Source organism: Crinia signifera, chromosome 6 (genome assembly GCF_055691185.1).
Source record: "Crinia signifera chromosome 6, ASM5569118v1, whole genome shotgun sequence".
In the NCBI taxonomy this organism is placed as follows: Eukaryota; Metazoa; Chordata; class Amphibia; order Anura; family Myobatrachidae; genus Crinia; species Crinia signifera.
Genome location: NC_139222.1, coordinates 92,263,853 through 92,284,493, shown reverse-complemented (window position 1 = coordinate 92,284,493; position 20,641 = coordinate 92,263,853). Strand labels below are relative to the sequence as shown.

Genomic DNA, 20,641 nt, shown 5'->3' with positions numbered 1-20,641 from the left:
TTTATGCTTTTAAAAAAAAAAAATCAGAATCCAAAACGTTTAGGGGGTGTTTTGGCAAAACCCATTAGAACACAAAACCGTTAGGTAATCAGAACCCAAAATGCGAAAAGTGGCCGATGCACATCCCTAATAAAAATGAATGGTGCTTTCTTTGTTAAATGTTAGGTTCCATCATATTTTGGAAATGTCTATAACAATCTTGAAAGAATTGTAGCTACTTTCTTATGAGCAGCCCAGCTCTGTGCTACTCCTACACACTGACAGTTTGCAGCTTATCTAGATTTGCTGTAGAACCCAAAACTTGTTATAAAATGTTCAGAGATTGATTTCTGCCAGCGATTGCTCCAGTCCTGGTAATCTTTGCCCTGAAGTTACTGTAGCAAGAAAAGGACAAAACCTTTGGGCTCAGCTATTGGGATTTGCAAGATTACAGGATAGACAAATTGAGATTCAAAAAACACATAACAAAAAAAAAAAATACTAAAATGCATTGATTTCAAATAGAATTTTTGTGGGGATATGAAATTAAGGTTTATAATACAGAGGTATTCAGGAGTAGATGTATGAAGCATTTATAAAGGGAGGAGAAGTGATAAAGTGCCTGGTACTTTATCATCAGCCAATCACCTCCAAACTGTTAAGTACCAGGCACTTTCTCCACCCTTATCACTGCTTCATACATTCACCCCACAGTCTAGTGGCCTCATGAATGCTGTACCAAAGATAGAGCAATTATGCTACTTCTGTGTTATTAAGGTTCATGCCATATGCGTTTCTGTAACAGGTGCAAGGTGTGTCATGCACGCCTTGGTCCAGGGGGCCCACACCACACACTCTGCTCCTATATCTTATACTCACCACTCCAGAGTCCCGTGGTGGTGTCTATGCACGGCAGAAAACACTTTCAAAATGTATGCTCTGGCTGTTTTCAAGTGACTTGCACATGCAAATTGGAGCTGTCCCTAGAAACAAGGCATGGGTGCCATATGACCGGAGACGTGGCATAATGCCAGTCTACTCTATGCCAGAGAGGTGGGGGTCCGCAACGGAGGTTGCACTCTGGCCCTTTTCTCACTTAAAAAAGCCCCAGGGTTCATAGAGTTAAAAATACCGCAACATACACAGTTGATGAAGTGAAAGAAAATGAGCACAGTGTGGGAGATGAAACTAATACTATGGGGAATATTCAATCTCCCGCAGCCATCTCCCGACAGGAAAAGTGTAATGGGCACAACGGTGTGTTCCATAATGTGTAATGCCTTTTTGTGATACCACGCCTCCTTTCCATGAGACCACACCCCCTTTTAGATCCTGTACATCAGCCTCTTCAGGGAGATACTCTTCCTCCTGAGAAAACTCTGCTAGAGACCTGGATCTTTTAGGAGTCTGGGACGTTTAAATTCCTCTTTAGAAACAAAGGCTTTCTTCATCCACTCCATTACATTTTTCAATACATCTGTTTGTTCATTCTGCTTAGTCAGTTTAACTTGAGACTCCATACATTGGTGACAAAACGCTGATTTCTGCGATGCATTAAACTTATTATCACAGGACATGCATGTATAAGATAAACATTTCTTCTTGGCTGTTTTCTTTTTAGGAATCGGTGAAGAAGGCACACTACAAAACAACGAAGAAATGCTATTACTAACTATGCTAGAAATAAAACATCTAATGCCCATAAAAACAAAGGGTTTACCTCTCCTGGGCATCTACAGGCTTAGGGGAAGAAGGCTGCTCCATTCTGAAGTCCATAAACACGCTGCATAGACTGACAGCCATGCTACCACATGCAGGTTTAAATATGGTGCCTTAACCCCATCCTTACCGCAATTGCAGTATCAGAATGGTCAAGCGGAACTAAAATTCACCAGCCGAGTTTCCAGGGGACCTGTTTAGTTGGCGCACCTGCATCAGCGCTGGGCGGAAGTGAAGGCTTTCGCACACTTCCGCCCCTTCTGTCGGAGACGCCGCAGCTGCAGCATGCAGTTCCCGCTGTCCCAGACCTACAGGTCTCTAGACAGCTTCTCTCTGCACCGATACTCGTCCACAGACCACCGGTAACGGCCGTCACGCTGGCGCACTACAGGTGCCATAATGCCCTGAACTTTCCTAAGAGAGAATATGACAGGTATATATGTGTAGTATGTGAGGCAGAAATCTACAGACCACACTCTTCACATACTATCCTTCTTCCCAGGGAGCCACCCTACCAGCTCCAGCTGTAATAGAGGTAACCCTGCTAGAAACAAAATTAAAACCCCTGCTCTGCCTAACTAACGGAGACAGGAAAAAAAAGACAGAGGGAAGGGAGGAGGAGCCTGATATACCCAAGGTGGGCGGTCCCTGAAAAAGATCCTGTCTAAACTAGGAGGAGGGAAGATATCCCAGTGTTATGGCTGCCATGGGGATCGTAGGAGAAATGGAGATATGTTTGTCTTGTTCTTTCTGCCTTTCCAGTTCCACTTTCATGCATTCGCCATTTATATAACAAGTATGCGGCTCAAAAGGAAATGGGAGAAATGCAAATTAACAAGCATAAATACAAAAATACGTAAAAAGTTTCTTAAATACAATAAAAACCTATAATTGCATGTGAAATCCATATTTGTTAGAATTGAAACAATTAGTGGTAGAGATTTCAGAACTCTTAATCAGTTCTAAAAAGCATGATGTGTGAGTGCCATGGAATTCTAGGATTCTCCCCGGCTCTACAGCACACCTCCGCCAATTAGAGCACTTTGTGCAAATAGGGGTGCAAATTAGCTGGACTAAGGGTGCATGTCCGGCTGCTGTTGCCATTGTTTAAACGCCATGACAATGGCAACTCAATCCCTTCACCAACAAATTAATTTCACCCTTACCTTTTCTAAAGATTCAATAACTGATTTAGATAGCATGGAGAACTTACATAATTAGATAGGTGTAAAAAGTTATGTACAAATTAGGGGGGTGATTCAGATTGGTTTGAAAAACTCCTTCTTTAACCCCTTCCCGACATTTGACGTACATTTACGTCATGGCCGGGATGTACTTCCCGACGCATGGCATAAATGTACGTCATGGCTTTAAACTGTCACCGCGTCTATAGACGCGGTGACAGTTTGGAGATGTCTGCTGTCCCTGACAGCAGACATATCCCAGCATGTCCAGGGGGGGCGGCGATGCCTCCCCCCCCGTCGGCGATCGCTGTGATTGGCTGTTCAAATGTGAACAGCCAATTACAGCGTTTTCTGTGTACCGGCGAATAACGTTCGCCGGTGACACAGGGATCGGTGGTGATTGGTGCTGTAAAGTACAGCACCAATCACCACGGGGTGTAAGGGTGACACTGGTGTCACCCCACCTCACCCCACCCGCCCCCAAAGGCCGTGATTGGTCCGTCGGACCGACGGACCAATCACAGCCATGGAGGGTGATTTAAACTAACGGTGACTGCACTGCAGACGCCATTCCGGTCTGGAATTGCGTGCAGTGCGGTCACCGTGCCTATCTGCCGTGATATACTGACCTGATCCTTGCAAATACTTACCTGATCACTGCTTGTAGCGTGCTGGATGCTTCCTGGATCTTGTGACTTCCTGTGTTGTGCTGCTGCAGTGTGATAGAGTTATAGATAGAGAGATAGAGAGATAGAGAGAGATAGAGAGAGATAGTGACAGAGAGTGCTATATTTTGTGTCTGCTGCCCCCCCCCCTGGTGTGCTGATCAGTATATCTGTGCTGATCAGCAACTTTTTGGGGGTGCTGGGTTATATATATACAGCTGTGCTGCATGTGCAACTGACTGCTGCCCCCCCTTTTGTGCTGATCAGTATAAATTAACTGATCAGCAATTTTTTGGGGGTGCAGAGTTTTTTTTTTATATATATACACCTGTCAGTGCTGCTGCTGCAGTGTCATAGAGTGATAGTGAGAGATAGAGAGATAGAGAGAGATAGTGACAGAGAGTGATAGAGAGTGCTATATTTTGTGTCTGCTGCCCCCTCTTTTGTGCTCATCAGTATATCTGTGCTGATCAGCAACTTTTTGGGGGTGCAGAGTTTTTTTTTATATATATACCTGTCAGTGCTGCTGCTGCAGTGTCATAGAGTGATAGTGAGAGATAGAGAGAGATAGTGAGAGAGTGATAGAGAGTGCTATATTTTGTGTCTGCTGCCCCCCCTTTTGTGCTGATCAGTATATCTGTGCTGATCAGCAACTTTTTGGGGGTGCAGGGTTTTTTTTTTTTATATATATACACCTGTCAGTTGCTGCCAGTTGCACTGTCAGTTGCACCAAAGGTTGTGCACCTGCTGCCCCTCACTGGTAATCAGTGTCGCATCAGTGATCACCTTTTTTTTTTTTTGAGGGTGCTGTGGGGTCTTTTTTTAATTTTTTTTTTTACACACACTGTGATTTTGTGGGTGTCCTGTGGCCACTGTGCGCTGATCAGTGACGTACATCACTGATCAGCTTGTTCGGCACAAGGTTGATCTATTTTTTTTTTTTTTTGATCAAATTCCTGTTGCCTTTGAGCGCTGTTCAGTGACGGACGTTACTGACCAACATCTGTGCTCAATTTTTGGCGCAGGACCTTTTTTTTTTTTTTTTAACCCCTTCATTTTTTTTTTTATTGGGATCAAATTCCTGTATAAAGTATTTTTTTTTCTGCACTACATACACACTACACACTACATACCCCCCGTGTTGAAATAAAGTTTGTACCCCCCCTACACTATACACGTGTTGAAACATTTCACTACCAGAAACACAAAAATAAAAATGGCATCCCAAATGTCATCCCAGTCATCCAGAAGAATGTATTCAGCGGAGGAGGCATATGCCATGCTTGCCTCTGACTCTGACACAGCCAGTGATGCAAGCGGGGAATTTGAAGGATTCATCTTAAGCTCCTCTTCCTCCTCTAGTGATGACGGACCCCCTCAAAGACGCTCCCGTAGAGCAGCTGAGACCCCCCCCCCCCCAATAATTGATCTCGTATGGACCCCACCACCAGACAATTTTGAGCCCCAGGTTCCTGAGTTTTTGGCCATCCCAGGAATCCAATTTGATTCCACAGGTCTCAGAGAAATTGACTTTTTCAAATTATTTTTCTCTGATGATTTTATAAATTTAATGGTGGACCAAACTAATTTATATGCCCAGCAGTTTATTGCTCAAAACCCCACGTCATCATTTGCTAGGTGGACCCCTGTAGATGCAGTAGAGATGATGACGTTTTGGGGTCTGGTGTTTCATATGGGCATAGTAAAAAAGCCAGAAATTAGGCAATATTGGAGTACAGATGTTCTGTACAGCACCCCACTTTACCATATGGCCATGACCCGGACTCGTTTTGAGTTAATCCTTAAATTTTTGCATTACAACGATAATGCACAGTGCCCACCCAGAGATGATCCCACCTTTGACCGGCTATTCAAAGTCAGGCCGGTCATTGATCATTTCAGTGCCAAATTTGCAGAGATGTACATCCCAGATAAATTCATTTGCATGGACGAGTCCCTTATACATTTTAAAGGAAGGGTTAAATTCCGCCAGTACCTTCCCAATAAGAGGGCAAGGTATGGCATAAAAATGTATAAGCTGTGTGAAAGCACCTCAGGGTACACCCACAGGTTTAGGGTATATGAAGGGAAGGATTCAAGAATTGAACCGCCAGAATGCCCCCCCTCCCTCGTAGGTGTTAGTGGAAATATTGTCTGGGATTTAGTGCACCCCTTCCTGGATAAAGGTTATCACCTCTATGTGGATAACTTTTACACTAGCATCCCCCTGTTTAAGGCCCTTGGTTCAAGAGGTACAGCAGCTTGCGGTACTGTGCGCACGAACCAAAGAGGCCTCCCAAAAACGCACATTGCCCAAGTACTGAGAAGGGGTGAAAGCAGGGGAATATGCACCGAAAATATGTTGGTCAAATATAAGGACAAGAGGGATGTCCTTATACTGACAACAATTCACGGAGACAGTACCACCTCCGTCCCTGTACGAGGTACCAGTACCCACACCTCAAAACCTAATTGTATCCTGGATTACAATAAGTACATGGGCGGAGTGGATCTTTCAGATCAGGTACTGAAGCCGTACAGTGCCCAGCGGGAAAAAAAAAACTGGTACAAGAAGCTGGCCGTGTATATCATCCAGATGGCACTGTATAACGCTTACGTGCTATTCCGTTCTACCAGCCAAAGGGGGACATTTATGCATTTCAAGAGGAAGTCATAAAGGGCCTAATATTTGGGAACCAGCAGGCAGAGGGCCCCAGTACTTCTAGTACTGGCCCCCGTATTGTACCAGGGCAGCATTTTCCTGATGAAATCCCCTCCACTGGAAAAAAGGGCAGGACACAAAAAAAGGTGCAAAGTTTGCTATAAAAAGGGAATAAGAAAGCAAACTATTTTCCAGTGTGACACTTGCCCCGACAAACCCGGCCTATGTATAAAGGAGTGTTTTAAAATATACCACACATCTATGGATTATTAGGTTCATCATTTCACCGTGCTTCGGGGGTCTTGCTAATGTCACATAGCACCCACCATTCATTCCACCAGAATCGGAGCCGCAAAATCGAAAAATCACTCCTTCCCTTCTGCGTCCTGCCATGCACCCAACTGGTATTTTTTGGTCACATGTGAGGCATTGCCGTACTCGGGAGAAATTGGAGCACAGATTTTGGGGTGCTTTTTCTCCTTCATACCTTATGAAAATGAAAAATTTTGAGCCAGAACTGCATTTTTGTGTAAAAAAAATGTAATTTTTCATTTGCACAGCCCAGTTGTATCAAAATTGGTGAAACCCCTGGGGGTTTGAAATGTACACTATACCCCTAGATGAATTCCCTGAGGGGTGTAGTTTGCAAAATGGGGTCATTTGTGGGGGGGTTCCTAACTTTTAGCATCTTATGGTGCCTAGAAACCTACATGGTGCCTAAAAAATAATCTCATAAAAAGGAGGCTCCAAAATCAAGTAGGTGCTCCTATTATGAAGCCTGTGGTTTGGTCAACGTGCACACTAGGGCCACATATAGGATATTTATGAAAACAAAAGAATTGGGGGAATCAATTTTTAGTCACATTTCTCTAGTAAAATCTACTGTGTTCCTTAGAAAAATGTATTAAAATTGCAAATCTGCAAAAAAAATGAAATTTTGAAATTTCACCTACACTTTGTTTTAATTCCTGTGAAACACCTAAAGGGTTAACAAACTTCCAAAATGCTGTTTTGAATACTGTGAGGGGTGCAGTTTTTGAAATGGCATCATTTATGGGGGTGTCTCACATACAAGTCCCTCAAAGTCACATCAGAACTGAACTGGTCCCTAAAAAAATCAGTGTTTGACATTTTCTTGAAAATTTGAGAATTTGCTATTCATATTTTAAGCCTCCTAGTGTCCAAAAAAAATTAAAAGGATGTTGAAATAATGATGGAAACATAAAGTAGACATATGGTCTATGTTAGTTATTAACTATTTTGAGTGGTATGATTATTTGTCTCACAAGCAGAAAATTTAACATTTTGAAAATTGCTAAATTTTCCATTTTTTTACGACATTTTGGTATTTTTCACAAAAAAACACACACTGTATCGACCCAAATTTACCACTAACTTGAAGTACAATGTGTCACGAGAAAACAATCTCAAAATCACTGGGATAAGTAAAAGCAAAAAAAAGTTATCCCCACTTAAGTGATACCTGTCAGATTTGAAAAAAAGGGCTCTGTCAGGAAGGCAAAAACAGGCTGCGGCGGGAAGGGGTTAATGGACAAAACCATGTGCACTGCAGGAGGGGCTGATGCAACATGTGCAGAGAGAGTTAAATTCGGGTGGGGGTGTATTCAAACTGATATCTCAATTGCAGTGTAAAAATAGAGCAGCCAGTATTTACTCTGCACAGAAACAAAAGGTACTTGTGTACTAGCACGGCGCCCATCGCATCGCAGACCATAAGGCATGCGATGGAATGGTATGCGATGGCAGCCGATGTTATACAATTTTAAATTGTATACCATCGAATTGTATGGCATTGTATGCCATTCTATCGCATATACAACGGTATGCGATTTAAAATTGTATAAGCACCCTAATGGGTTTTCTCATGTAAAAAGTGTCCTCTATAAGTTAATCAAACGTGTTGGGTGCCTACTATGTTAAAAGCACCCCCAACGGCACCCCCACTATCAATGCCAGCCCGAAGCTTGGCGAGCGCAGAGAGCCCGCGAGGGGCGGCGGTACGCGTCCTACAACCTTTTCATACCCCCACTATCCACGTCGGCGTGGAGTTGATTTTATATAGTGTGGCGAGCGCAGCGAGCCCGAAGCATGGCCACACTATATAAAATAAACTCCACGCCGACGTGGATAGTGGGGGTATGAAAAGGTCGTAGGATGCGTACCGCCGCCACTCGCCACGCTTTGGGTTGACGTTCATAGTGGGGGTGGATTTAACATTGTAAGCCCCCATTAGGGTGCTTATACAGTTAAACATCGTATAGGGGGCTTATACAATTTAAATCGCGATTATATGTCATGCGACCTAATATCGTGGGCGCCGTGCTAGTACACAAGTACCAAACAAAAATACCCAACTAAATGTAACAGTCTCTGCACATGTTACATCTGCCCCACCTGCAGTACACATGGTTTAGTCCATTAAAAGGAGATTTATTTTGCAAACCAACCAGAATCACCCCCTAAATCCCTACCATGTTGCAAGAGGAACGTTTCAGGACAATCAATACATATGAAAACACAAAACATGACATTGCAGACAAAAATGATCGACGAGTTCAGTCAGTTATATAGGTTTGATTTAAACAACTTGTCTGAATGACAGTTAAGGGTCTAGGAGCCAATCAAATTATACTTGTCATTTATCTAGCACCTACTAGAAGATAATAGCTAGAATTGTGCTGGTTGCTATGAGCAACATCTCACTTCTGTACACCAGTAGATATACTGTCTATGCAATTACTTGCATTTGGGAGCAAATGATTGTCATTTGCCCCCATATATATTACCAGAATTTCCTTCAAACCACCCATCTAGCGGTGTGGTTCGATGAAATCTGGTCTGGTGTATGGCCAGCTTTAGTTATGGGATTATACAGAGGGGGAAAGCGCTTACAAGAAGGTTACCACTTCAAACGGTGGATATAAATAAACATTAAATGCAACTGTATAATATAAGCGATATAGAATATACTGCAGTTTGATACAGAAAAATACTGCTGCTATAGCAATTACCACTCATCTAGCAATGTCACTTTCTACCACCTGGACTGGCACTGAATCTCCTATTACATGGTTTGAAAAAATAATACACTTTCTGCTAATAAGAGCAAGGGCACATCACCGAGAGGTGAAACACTGAAATGACTCTCCAGGCTTTCATATGCTTCTGCATCCATACTATACAAAAGACATTTATTAATACAGTGCCTAATTGAGCCATTGCAATATGAGTAATAAAGTGCATTCAAGTGCTTTAGCAACTGGTTCTTTATGATCTCATATGATGCTTTGTCAGAGAAAAAAAGAGTGTGTAGGCACATTACTCTGTAATTCATCACAATATAAATTAAATGAAGTAGGAAGAAAAACAAAATATTTCACTGGAAATTGCAACATTACAGGCAACTTGAACTATGGATCTGATTCAGCATGGCTCGCTAAGCAGCATACGCCGCCCCGTAGTCAAAATCACTTATAACAATCGCCCTGTACACAGCTTTAGATACCGATGCCAAGTCCATATTTTGGCTAGATCATAGACTATCATTGCTAAGTCAAAATCTCGTGTCTCCAGCCTAAATCGCTTAGTTGAAATTGGCCATTAGCCAATCTCACCGTGTCTATGGGGCTTTACTCATTACAAGGAGATTTCTGTGAAATATCGTGCATTAGGCTGTTGTCACATACTGGTGATACATGAAAGTATGCACTAACCCAAGTTTATGAAAAACCTGCTTGATAAATAGGCCCTTTAACCACCTGCCTGGCATGGTCGCATCAGGGGGGTTATTCTGGGGTTGATTTCAGAGCCTTGCGAGTCCACCAAAACCCATGTTGCGAATGGTGGCCTGGCCACCACCCATTCACAGCGCGTGTTAGCATGCACTGGCTACGACTGGATGTAAACATCCATTCGCAGAAATTACCCTGCACATGCGCATACACCCACCATCGATGCCCTTGCGAATATTCAGGTCCGTGCGTGGCAATACCAGGCTGAACTTTCCCTGACTTAGTTGCATCTGATACAACCCTTCAGAAAGCTCAGTGAGGCTGCAGGAGGAGATTCTTCATGCAGCTGCTGCTGATCTCAGAGGAACCTCTATCTGTTGTCTGGTTCCCTTCCCTGCAGTATCTGCCGTGTTGACAATCGTTGCGAATATATTTATTTTTTATTTATTTACAGTTTCTTATATAGCGCAGCAGATTCCGTTGCACTTTACAATAGTAGACAATGATCCAAAAAAAAAAAAAAAAACTGGGTGACAACAGACATACTTGGAGGTAGGAGGGCCCTGCTGCAAGCTTACAAGCTATAGGGATATAGGAGGGAAACACAGGACAGGCACCAGTAATAGCATAGCAGTCCCACCAAGTTGCAAGCCCAGAAGGGAAGCTGGTACTTGTTTCCTAGCACGGCGCCCACTAAGCAAATAGCTTAGTGGGCTATTCTGCGTAGGAAAAATCGCCTCGCATACCGTGTATAGTGCTGTATCATACATTGTGCGATGCGATGTCCATATTAAGTGCACAGGAGTGCTTTTACAATAAGATATCGCATAGGATCGCATGGCACCAAATGCGATGCGATATTTCATTGTATGAGCACCCATTCCATGTGATGTGTGCTTACTATGCCGTTGCGTCACCCTCAGTACAGGGCTTAAGGAGTGTTCTCTGTGGGACAATTATGTGCAATGGGATCTCCTTAGTCATTTTGTGCACAATAGCAATACTGCTTTTCTTTTTCAAACTGTGGGTGCTGGTAGTTACTAGCACCATTCTAAAACCAGTAACTGTAGATCTTGAACTCTTCTTTAAGCATATACTGTAGCACACCAGTAAAATCACCTACCTAATATTATGTACAGTAAGTTTATTTATTTATTAATTAATTAAAGAGGCCTTTGCCATCAGGGAATACAATTGCCATTACGTGGTATTCTTGGTCTGCAACAATGTTTGGGCGGTACGTATGGTGAAATGGTTAGCATTACTGCCTCACAGCACTTGGTTCGATTTCCACCACGGCCCTAAGTGTGCAGAGTTTGTATATTCTCCCCGTACTTGCGTGAGTTTCCTCGGGGTACTCTGGTTTCCTCCCACATTCCAAAAATATACTGGTAGATTAATTGGCTCCTAACAAAATTAACCCTAGAATGAATGTGTGTGCATATACATGCGGTAGGGAACATACACTGCTGAAAAAAATATAGGGAACACTAACAACACATCCTAGAACGGAATGGATGAAATAGTCTTATTAAACACTTTGTTCTTTACATAATTGAATGTGCTGACAACAAAATCACACAAAAATTATCAATGGAAAGCAAAATTTATTAACCCATGGAGGTCTGAATTTGGAGTCACACTCAAAAGTAAAGTGGAAAAACACACTACAGGCTAATCCAACTTTGATGTAATGTCCTTAAAAGATATCACAATGAGGCACAGTAGTGTGTGTGGCCTCCACGTGCCTGTATGACCTTTCTACAACGCCTGGCCATGCTCCTGATGAGGTGGCGGATAGTCTCCTGAGGGATCTCCTCCCAGACCAGGAGTTGGCGGGTGCTTTAGTCCAGGACAGCCTGTGGTGCGAAGTGGCGTGGATGGAACAAGACATGATGTCCCAGATGTGCTCAATTTGGAGAACGAGCGGGCCAGTCCATAGCACCAATGCCTGCTGACACACTCCAGCCACATGAGGTCTAGCATAGTCATGCATTAGAAGGAACCCAAGGCCAACCGCACCAGCACATGGTCTCACAAGGGGTCTGAGGAGCTCATCTCTGTACCTAATGGCAGTCAGGCTACCTCTGGCGAGCACAGCTGTGCAGCCCTCCAAAGAAATGCCAACCCACACCATTACTGACCCACTGCCAAACTGGTCATGCTGGAGGATATTGCAGGCAGCAGAACGTTCTCCTTAGTGTCTACAGACTCTGTCATGTCTGTCACATGAGCGCAGTGTGAACCTGCTTTCATCTGTGAAGAGCACAGGGCGCCAGTGGCAAATTTGCCAATCTTGGTGTTCTCTGGCAAATGCCAAACGTCCTGCACGGTGTTGGGCTGTAAGAACAACCCCCACCTGTGGACGTCGGGCCCTCATACCACCCTCATGGAGTCTGTTTCTGACTGGGTAGACACATGCACATATGTGGCCTGCTGGAGGTCATTTTGCAGGGCTCTGGCAGTACTCCTCCTATTCCTCCTTGCACAAAGACAGAGGTAGCGGTCCTGCTGCTGGATTGTTGCCCTCCTACGGCCTCCTCCAGGTCTCCTAATGTACTGACCTGTCTCCTGGTAGCGCCTCCATGCTCTGGACACTACGCTGACAGACACAGCAAACCTTCTTGCCACAGCTCGCATTGGATGTGCCATCCTGGATGAGCTGCACTACCTGAGCCACTTGTGTGGGTTGTAGACTCCATCTCATGCTACCACTAGAGAGAAAGCACCGCCAGCTATCAAAAGTGACCAAAACATCAGCCAGAAAGCATAGGAGCTGAGAAGTGGTCTGTGGTCACCACCTGCAGAACACCACCTTTATTGAGAGTGTCTTGCTAATTGCCTATAAATTTCCACCTTTCTATTCCATTGGCACAACAGCATGCAAAATTGATTGTCAAACAGTGTTGCTTCCTAAGTGGACAGTTTGTTTTCACAGAAGTGTGATTGACTTGGAGTTAAGGAGCATACACACAGGCATTTATCACTGGCAATTTAGTCGCTCAGCGACCATATTGCCAGCGATTGGAGTGTGCACAGTGATAAATCGCATCTAATTTATAGCCCCCTTATGATCTCCAGTCGCTGATGAAAAGAAGACATTGAGCAATATATCGCCCCCGTGTGTACTCAGCTTTACATTGTGTTGTTTAAGTATTCCCTTTATTTTTTTTTTAGCAGTGTAGATTGTAAGTTCCACTGGAGCAGGGACTAATGTGAATGTTCAAATATTCTCTGTAAAGCGCTGCGGAACATGTGAGAGCTATATAAGAAACTGTTAATAAATAAAATTATGTAGGTGATACATGTCAAAGAAACATACACATGATTGGTAGAACCCAAGGTGTCACAGCAGAACATTGTTTAGAGAATAACTGTCAGCTTGTGTTCTTCTCAGAGTACATCTTACTTCGTACAATCTCTTCCTCAAGTAACCCATCACCCACTAACTTAGTCATTTACATTATGTAAAATAAACCGTGATTTGTTAATACTAGATCACCTTCCATTATCCAGTTGAAATGTTTACTGTAGGTGTTTTCCATGGTGGGCAGGGATGAGCATGGGCACTTTGGTCTGCAACGATGCTGCAGCATATGCAGTGGGATACACTGTATGTTCTGACACCTTTCTTTTATAGCCAACGTTCGTGTTTTTTTTTTATAAATCTGTGCTACACCAGATCACCAGAAGGATCAGACCAATGGGCTAGCCTTTTTGTTCCCCATGCACATCATTTGAGTCCCGTGAGACCATGACCTGGCCCCTGGTTGTCCTACCTCGGAGCACTTGTGTCTGCTTATTTGGAAAGACCTAACATGATCTGCCATTTTGGCAATGCTTACACCCATGTCATCTAGCTATTAGAACTCAGGTACAGACAAAATCGCTCATTTCTTTAAGCTTGCTCATCTATTACAACAGGTTGCTCACTTGCTGCCTAATTTAAGCAACCCCCCCCCCCCCCTTAACTGGAAGTAAAGGAATGGTGCACCCAAATTAGCATCTGCCAAGTTTGGACACCAGAGAGCGAATAGTTAAATAATGGGGTGGCATAATAAAATACTTTCTTCTGGGGGGTCCGAAGTTGCAATCCTTCGCTTAAATCGATATCTACTGACTTATTCTCAGCAGACCAATTTTCAATCTGTATATAAAACAGAAATAGAAACAGCAATGTGTATATCTGTCAATTCCTCTCCTGTTGTGAAAAAAAAAAAAAAAAAGTATAAAAAAACTTGGTGAGGCAACAAAAAGCAACTAATCCTGCTTTATTGTTTGTCCGGATCAAGTTCTAATAGCTGTATTGTCAGCCACCTCAGAACCCTGCTTTTTGTTGCCTCACCAAGTTTTTTATACTTTGACATTTCATGTCTTTTCACAAATAAATGCTGTTTTTTCAAAACTACAAGGAGACTCCTAAAGATACGTTGATGCGAGTGGAAGCCCCCATTACACCGTGAGTACAGGTACGCCACCCATATTTAACAAAGATAACATTACGTGTGTTACCATGCTAGATTTTATGTAAGTGAGGTACGCATCAACTTGCCACATTCCTCCAAGCAAAGAGGAGAGGAATTGACAGATATACACATTGCTGTTTCGATTTGTTTTATATACAGATTGAAAATTGGTCGGCTGAGAATACATCAGCAGATATCCATTAAGAGAAGGTTTGCAACATGTAACCCCACAAAAAGAAGTATTTTATCTCACCACCCCATTATTTAACTATTCACTCCCTGGTGTCCCACACAAGGGAGGTGTTAATTTGGGTGCACCATTCCTTTACTTCCTACTAGTCTAATAAGTCTTGAAGACTTTACAAGTACACCCACAAGCAGCCACTCTAGGAGCGCCCGAGACATAGCCAATTTCACAATTAAAGAAACCCCCCTTAACAGTATTTACTCTGAATGTCAATGATTAGAGGTTATAGCTGAATATATATATATATTTTTGGTTATTTACACAACATATTGGTACATTAATCACATACTGTATTTTTGCATCCTTTATGTATCCTTCCATGTGGTGACAAAAAAAAAAACAAATCCAAACACCCCCCAAATATTAAATTTTAGAAAAAAATTTTCACAGCAATCCCATACAACAAAATATACACAAAATAGCATAATTTAACTCTCAGTTCAACACGATTCAACTATTTGTTTGGCACGTCATACACACTGGACTCAAGTATCCTAGCTGTAATCTTTGTACAGGATACGTGGCATTGCATATTCAGCTATATAGTGATGTAGTCCTTCAACTGTAGTTATATATTTGGACCAGAAAGCATCTGAAGTAACATTACGTGCTAGTCACTGTACAGATATATTATAAAGATTCAATTATATTTAAAATAAATGCTTTATATAATATATACACACATACATTTTAGTTATTTTTTTCATTTTCAAAGGTATGGGCATTGCTATTAATGTTTAATTTACAGCTGGATTGAATAGTCTTCAATTGCTGACTGAAAGAAGCTGCATTGTGATTTCCATGACACCAGGATTTACAACTGCAAACTGAAGCCTGTAGGTCAAATTCATTCACACTGGATAGTAACACGACTGTTGAAATTCATTAGTTGCAATTCAAAGTTTCTGTATTTGTAATGTGTGTAATGCAACAATAGCCTAACTAGAGCAACATAAAACCTATAAAATACAAACCAGATGGAAGTTCCAAGGTGTTGAGGCTTCTCAATGAATAGGTTTATGAGGCTTAGGAGTGGGCGTGGATCATTTCATAGTCAATAGGTCATCCCCTATTGGTCGACAGGCAATAGATCATTACCTATTGGTCGAGAGTTAATAAGACAACATATGAAAAAAGGTTGAGATGTTTTAGGTCAACGCTGACAAAATGTCAACACAAGCAACAGGAGAAGGTCAATATGCATTTCTCCCCTTTTTTAGTGTCTGTTAGTTTAATGGGGGTAAAAAAGGTAGTGAGCCTAGAGGAGTGGTTCCCAAACTGTGTGCAGTGGCTCCCTGGGGTGCCTCGGAACACATGCACGAGTGTACTGGTTTGGTGGTCCAGGACCAACTTTAATTATTAATGGTTATTTATGAGCTGCCACTAATATAATGTGTACAAACAGAAGCAAATCCTGCCCTTAACTGACCCTAAGAATCGCATATAAACCCAAATCGAATTAATTTGTTTTTGGCCATGGGGTGCTGTAAAAATTTGATACTCTAGGGTGCCGTGATTCAAAAAAAGATTGGGAACCCCTGCACTAGAGCTTCAATGCCAGGGGTTATTCAATTACAAACTTTTTCATTAAAATTAACCTGTTTTTGACATTAACACACAAAATATGGCATAAGTTCCCACAACAATATTATTTGCAAACACGAAACTGGCTAATTATCAGGCAAAAAAACTTGGGGCATCAGTGCAACCCATTAAGTTACCACAGCCAATTGAAATCTGCCCTAAATCTCCTTTCTCCGCTTACAAAAAAAAAAAAAAAAAAAAAAAAAAAAAAAAAAAAAAAAAAAAAAATCGGTACTTGTTTCCTAGCACAGCCACAATCGCGGGCATCGTGTACCTTAAAGTTAAGGTACACGATGCCCGCGATGGACCCGATTTCCTTTGAAATCAGGTCCATTTTGCCGGCAAAGGAAAAATCGCGGGCATCGCGTCGGTCGCGGCCATTAACATTGCCCCCCACGCGATGGCCGCGATTTTGCCATAGGCTTCAATGTTAAAATAATTTTTAACATTAAAATCGAGTGCATCGCGTCGGTCTTTTGCCATTATAATGGCACAAGATGAGATGGACTTGATTAAGTCCATCTCACATAGGAAACAATGTGAAATGGGCCAATATGACCCATTTCACATTGTATATGGCCCCGTCGTTACCCCACGATTGAGGCGAACCCGAAGCAAGGCGAGCGCACAGAGCCCGGTGCGCGTCCTCTGACCTTTTCATTCCCCTACTATCCACGTCGGCGTGGAGTTGAGAATATAAAGTGTGGCGAGCGCAGCAAGCCACCGAGCCCGAAGCGTGGCGAGCCCCGCGAGGGGACGCGTATACCTGTGAAGTAATTCGCGATTTTTCCGACACGACCACACCGATGGAAATCGGTGTGGCCGTGCTAGGAAACAAGTACCAAAAAAATCACTTCAGAGACTATAATGGATTTAATATGGCACAATGAATATCTGGGTTTCAAATATGACAATTCCAAAAACTACATCCTATTCCGGAATAAACAATGCATTCACCGTCATCATTGCTGCAGTTACGTTATAAAGTCTTTCTAGTCACAAAATAATTTATTAACACCAGATGTGTTTCTGCAATTTTTTCCCCCTAAAAAGTGTCTGAACATCACTATGCGAATAAGGCCCACAAGCAGACTGCGGACTGAAACACATGGCATGCCTATAGTCTGTGTACACTGCATCAGCGATCCGAATAAGACAATCATTTGTTTTTTCCTTCAACAAAACATCCACACAGGGTCATAATATAGCTACACTAAAGCTGTTGGACTGGTCATTAGAAGTTACTATGATACAAGTCTGCAAACTTCAAGTTTTACAACACAATCAGTTCACTTTTCTGCTTTTGTTTATTTTACATTAAAATATCTGCATTTACAAAGTATATATTTAGTCATGGCTACTCAACAACCCATTTTCCTATTGGTTCCTCTTCTGAGCATACAACTACATTTTGCCCAATTAGAGGTCACGGTCCTGAAATACAAAACCAGTAGTCATTGTATTGAAATAATCCCATAATGCATGTTCTTAACACAGTGCCCTTGAGCCATAGTTTATGATAATATGGGTTATTTGTATCAATGGGCAATTAACATCTTAATTCAGATATATAGCTTCTAAGAATTGTTCACTAAGTGGAAAAAAAACAGTTCCAACAGTTTATTATTGGAATAAAAAATAATTTGACTAGATTTAAGAAAGTATGGGAGGTTAAATTGTGTCAGGCACCCCCTGCCGGCAAACTAAGCATGGGCGTCTATTAGTATTTAACATAGGTTTAAAGTTAAAGTGCCCAGAATCTATAAAATTGCTTGTGCCACTGGGTGTCCGTTATTTCTGCTTGCACTGTACTGAGGTGGTGAGCAGAAACTCAAAGTCCAGCTTTGTGCAGCACACACATGAATTGCACGAGTTTAGATGCTTTACTAGGCTAACCCTGGTGTAATTAGGCACAACATGTCCAATAAGGAATGTGCGCCTGCAGAAATCATGCCCAGCAGCACAGACCATTGAATATTGCCTGTCACTTTACACGGAAGCAGCAGTCATAAGAAAGAAATTGAATACCCTCTACCAATTGAAGATAGTCTTATTTGTGACAACAGGTCACAATACACACAAAAAAATAAATAAAATAAAAAATTCTTGGGAGCCACTAAGCACATATTTTAAAGTAGGCAGATCTATTTGTGTTCATATAAAACTACACTTGCAAGCAGCTGATATGCAACACCATGGATTGCAAAAAAGTCCCTAGCCAAGGACGGTGCCTCACTTGGACAGCCCTTTATGAAATATCTCTTTGGGTTCTTCTGGAAAGTTGGCAGAGGAGTTTAAGCAAGTACAAACATATGCTAATCCAATGTAATATGTATGTAGTAGACCTGGGGTTCTCAACCTTAACTCGAGTTCTCCCAACAGGTCACGTTTTGATGATTTGTTTGTGAAAGCAGTTGGGATAATTACAGACCCAGCAAAATAGAATAAATCACCAATGCGTGACTAGAGACATCCGCAAACCATGACCTGTTCCTTGAAGACAGGAGTTAAGGTGCCCATACACGTACCAATTACCCGGTACTTTTTGTGCTAAAATAGCATTGCATCCCATGCACAACGATGCTATTTTAGCACAAAAAGTACTGGGTAATTGGTACGTGTATGGGCACCTTTAAGAATACAATGTACACTCCATAAACTCTATAAATATATTCTGGAATCTATATGGGAAAGAATATTTTAACTAAAATGGCACTGCCAACCTGTCTGTGATATACAATGCAACAAGGCATTAAAGGTCTTCTAGCAAATAAGAGTGCCACCAGCAAAGCAGATCCGTCAACACTGCAGAAGTAGATGGTTTGAATACATTCATTTTTTTTTAATCCCCACAACAAGTTTATAAGTGGCTTTCTCAACTACTCACGTCACCACAGCTTAAGGTCGATGAAAAGGCTCCCTACCCAGTGTTTTAAGTTTGTTTTTAATTAACCTCTTTCACCTTAGAGTCAAACACTGAAGGGTTAATTAATAAATGGTCATTATAGGGGAGAAGCGGTATTAGCTCCATTACCTGCGCACATACCAATTCTACTGTAAGTATGACTGCGAAGAAGTGCAGCAAGTGATGGGGCGCTGTACAAGGTAGCGCACCAAGATGCAGGGCAATGTATAAATGGTCAGTAGCATTGATTGTTCAGACATCTGCCGCTATCTATTTCAGAAGTTGCAGGTTTCAATGCCCATACACCACAGCAGGAGCAGCATCTGCCAGCTCCGGCCTGAAAGGTGATCTCACACATGCCCAGGGATCCGGCCGAGGGAAAGTCACAGCTGTGAAGGGTTTAGCAACAATTGACGGAGAAGTGAGTTTTCACTACCCTACACCGGCATTAGAGATGTTAACTCATCTCGACGTTGCAGCTTCCTGCTTTGTCTTGGCAAAGGCAAAAATATTATGAATACACGTATAAATACATTTACCTTCTTCTTTGCTCTTATTCTTCCAAAACAGCAACAATGTAGAAATGTCATCGGAAGAACTCGACCCCTCGTGGTCCATCTCTCCCATGGACTCAGTGACTTTTGCATGCAGCCCTATCTATGATGGTACGAACAAAGCTCAGCGAGTCAGCAGATAACGTAACTGCGGCATACAGCCATATAACCACCTCAACCATTTGAATTGTTCTGCATGGCGCTTATGAATATTACTAGCACTAATGTAGTCTAAACCTGAAGCTGTATTGTAGGTGTAAGTAGCCAATGTAGAAAACTGTTCAAGTTGTGCGATTGCCAAAAGGGTTGTGTGTGCGAGATTAAAGAAACACAATGTTTGTACTTTTTTTAGAACGGTATGCATATTGCATTACCCTGCAAATCTACATTTGCTTTTATTTTGGATAGGTTAGTACGTTCCTCTGCAAAACATAGTTGTGAACACAATGAATCTTTGAGAACAACTTGGAAATTTATACACTGGCCTTTTCTGCAATATTTCCTGTATTAACTAATAAATAGTTATACCCAAATTACTTACCGACAGTATACACAGTAAAACTGCTATAAATTAGAAAACAGGGCACAACCTTCTTAGGACAAAGAGCCAGACACTAAATCTTAAATACCACTTTGTAGGGACACTACATGCAAACTAGATATTAAACAGCGAAGTAGAGTAAAGTGATTAAGAAACTCACAATTATGTTTACAGTTGCCACAAAACGTCTTGCTTTAAAATTCAAAATAAAAAACGCATTAGGCAGTTGGGGCTGATATAGGTATCTGAATATACATCTGCAAAATAAAAATATAAGTCTCTTAGAATTTAGCATTTAACACGTGCTTACCAAAACAAATCCTCAGAAGTGCTCACTTGCTATAGAAATTAACAGCAATATTTTGGAGCGGGTGGTGGGGGGA

The 20,641-nt window shown here is 42.0% G+C and overlaps 1 protein-coding gene across 1 annotated transcript in view; it reads right to left on the bottom strand.

Moving 5' to 3' along the window:
* LOC146007813 (opsin-5-like) overlaps nucleotides 1-20,505 on the bottom strand; it is a 142,302-nt gene extending 121,797 nt beyond the window's left edge. The window contains exon 1 of the mRNA XM_083146468.1: nucleotides 19,703-20,505. Within this exon, the coding sequence (XP_083002594.1) occupies nucleotides 19,703-19,790 (88 nt within the window). The 5' untranslated portion in view covers nucleotides 19,791-20,505. The remainder of the gene's footprint in view (nucleotides 1-19,702) is intronic.
* Between the last annotated feature and the right edge of the window lie 136 nt (nucleotides 20,506-20,641).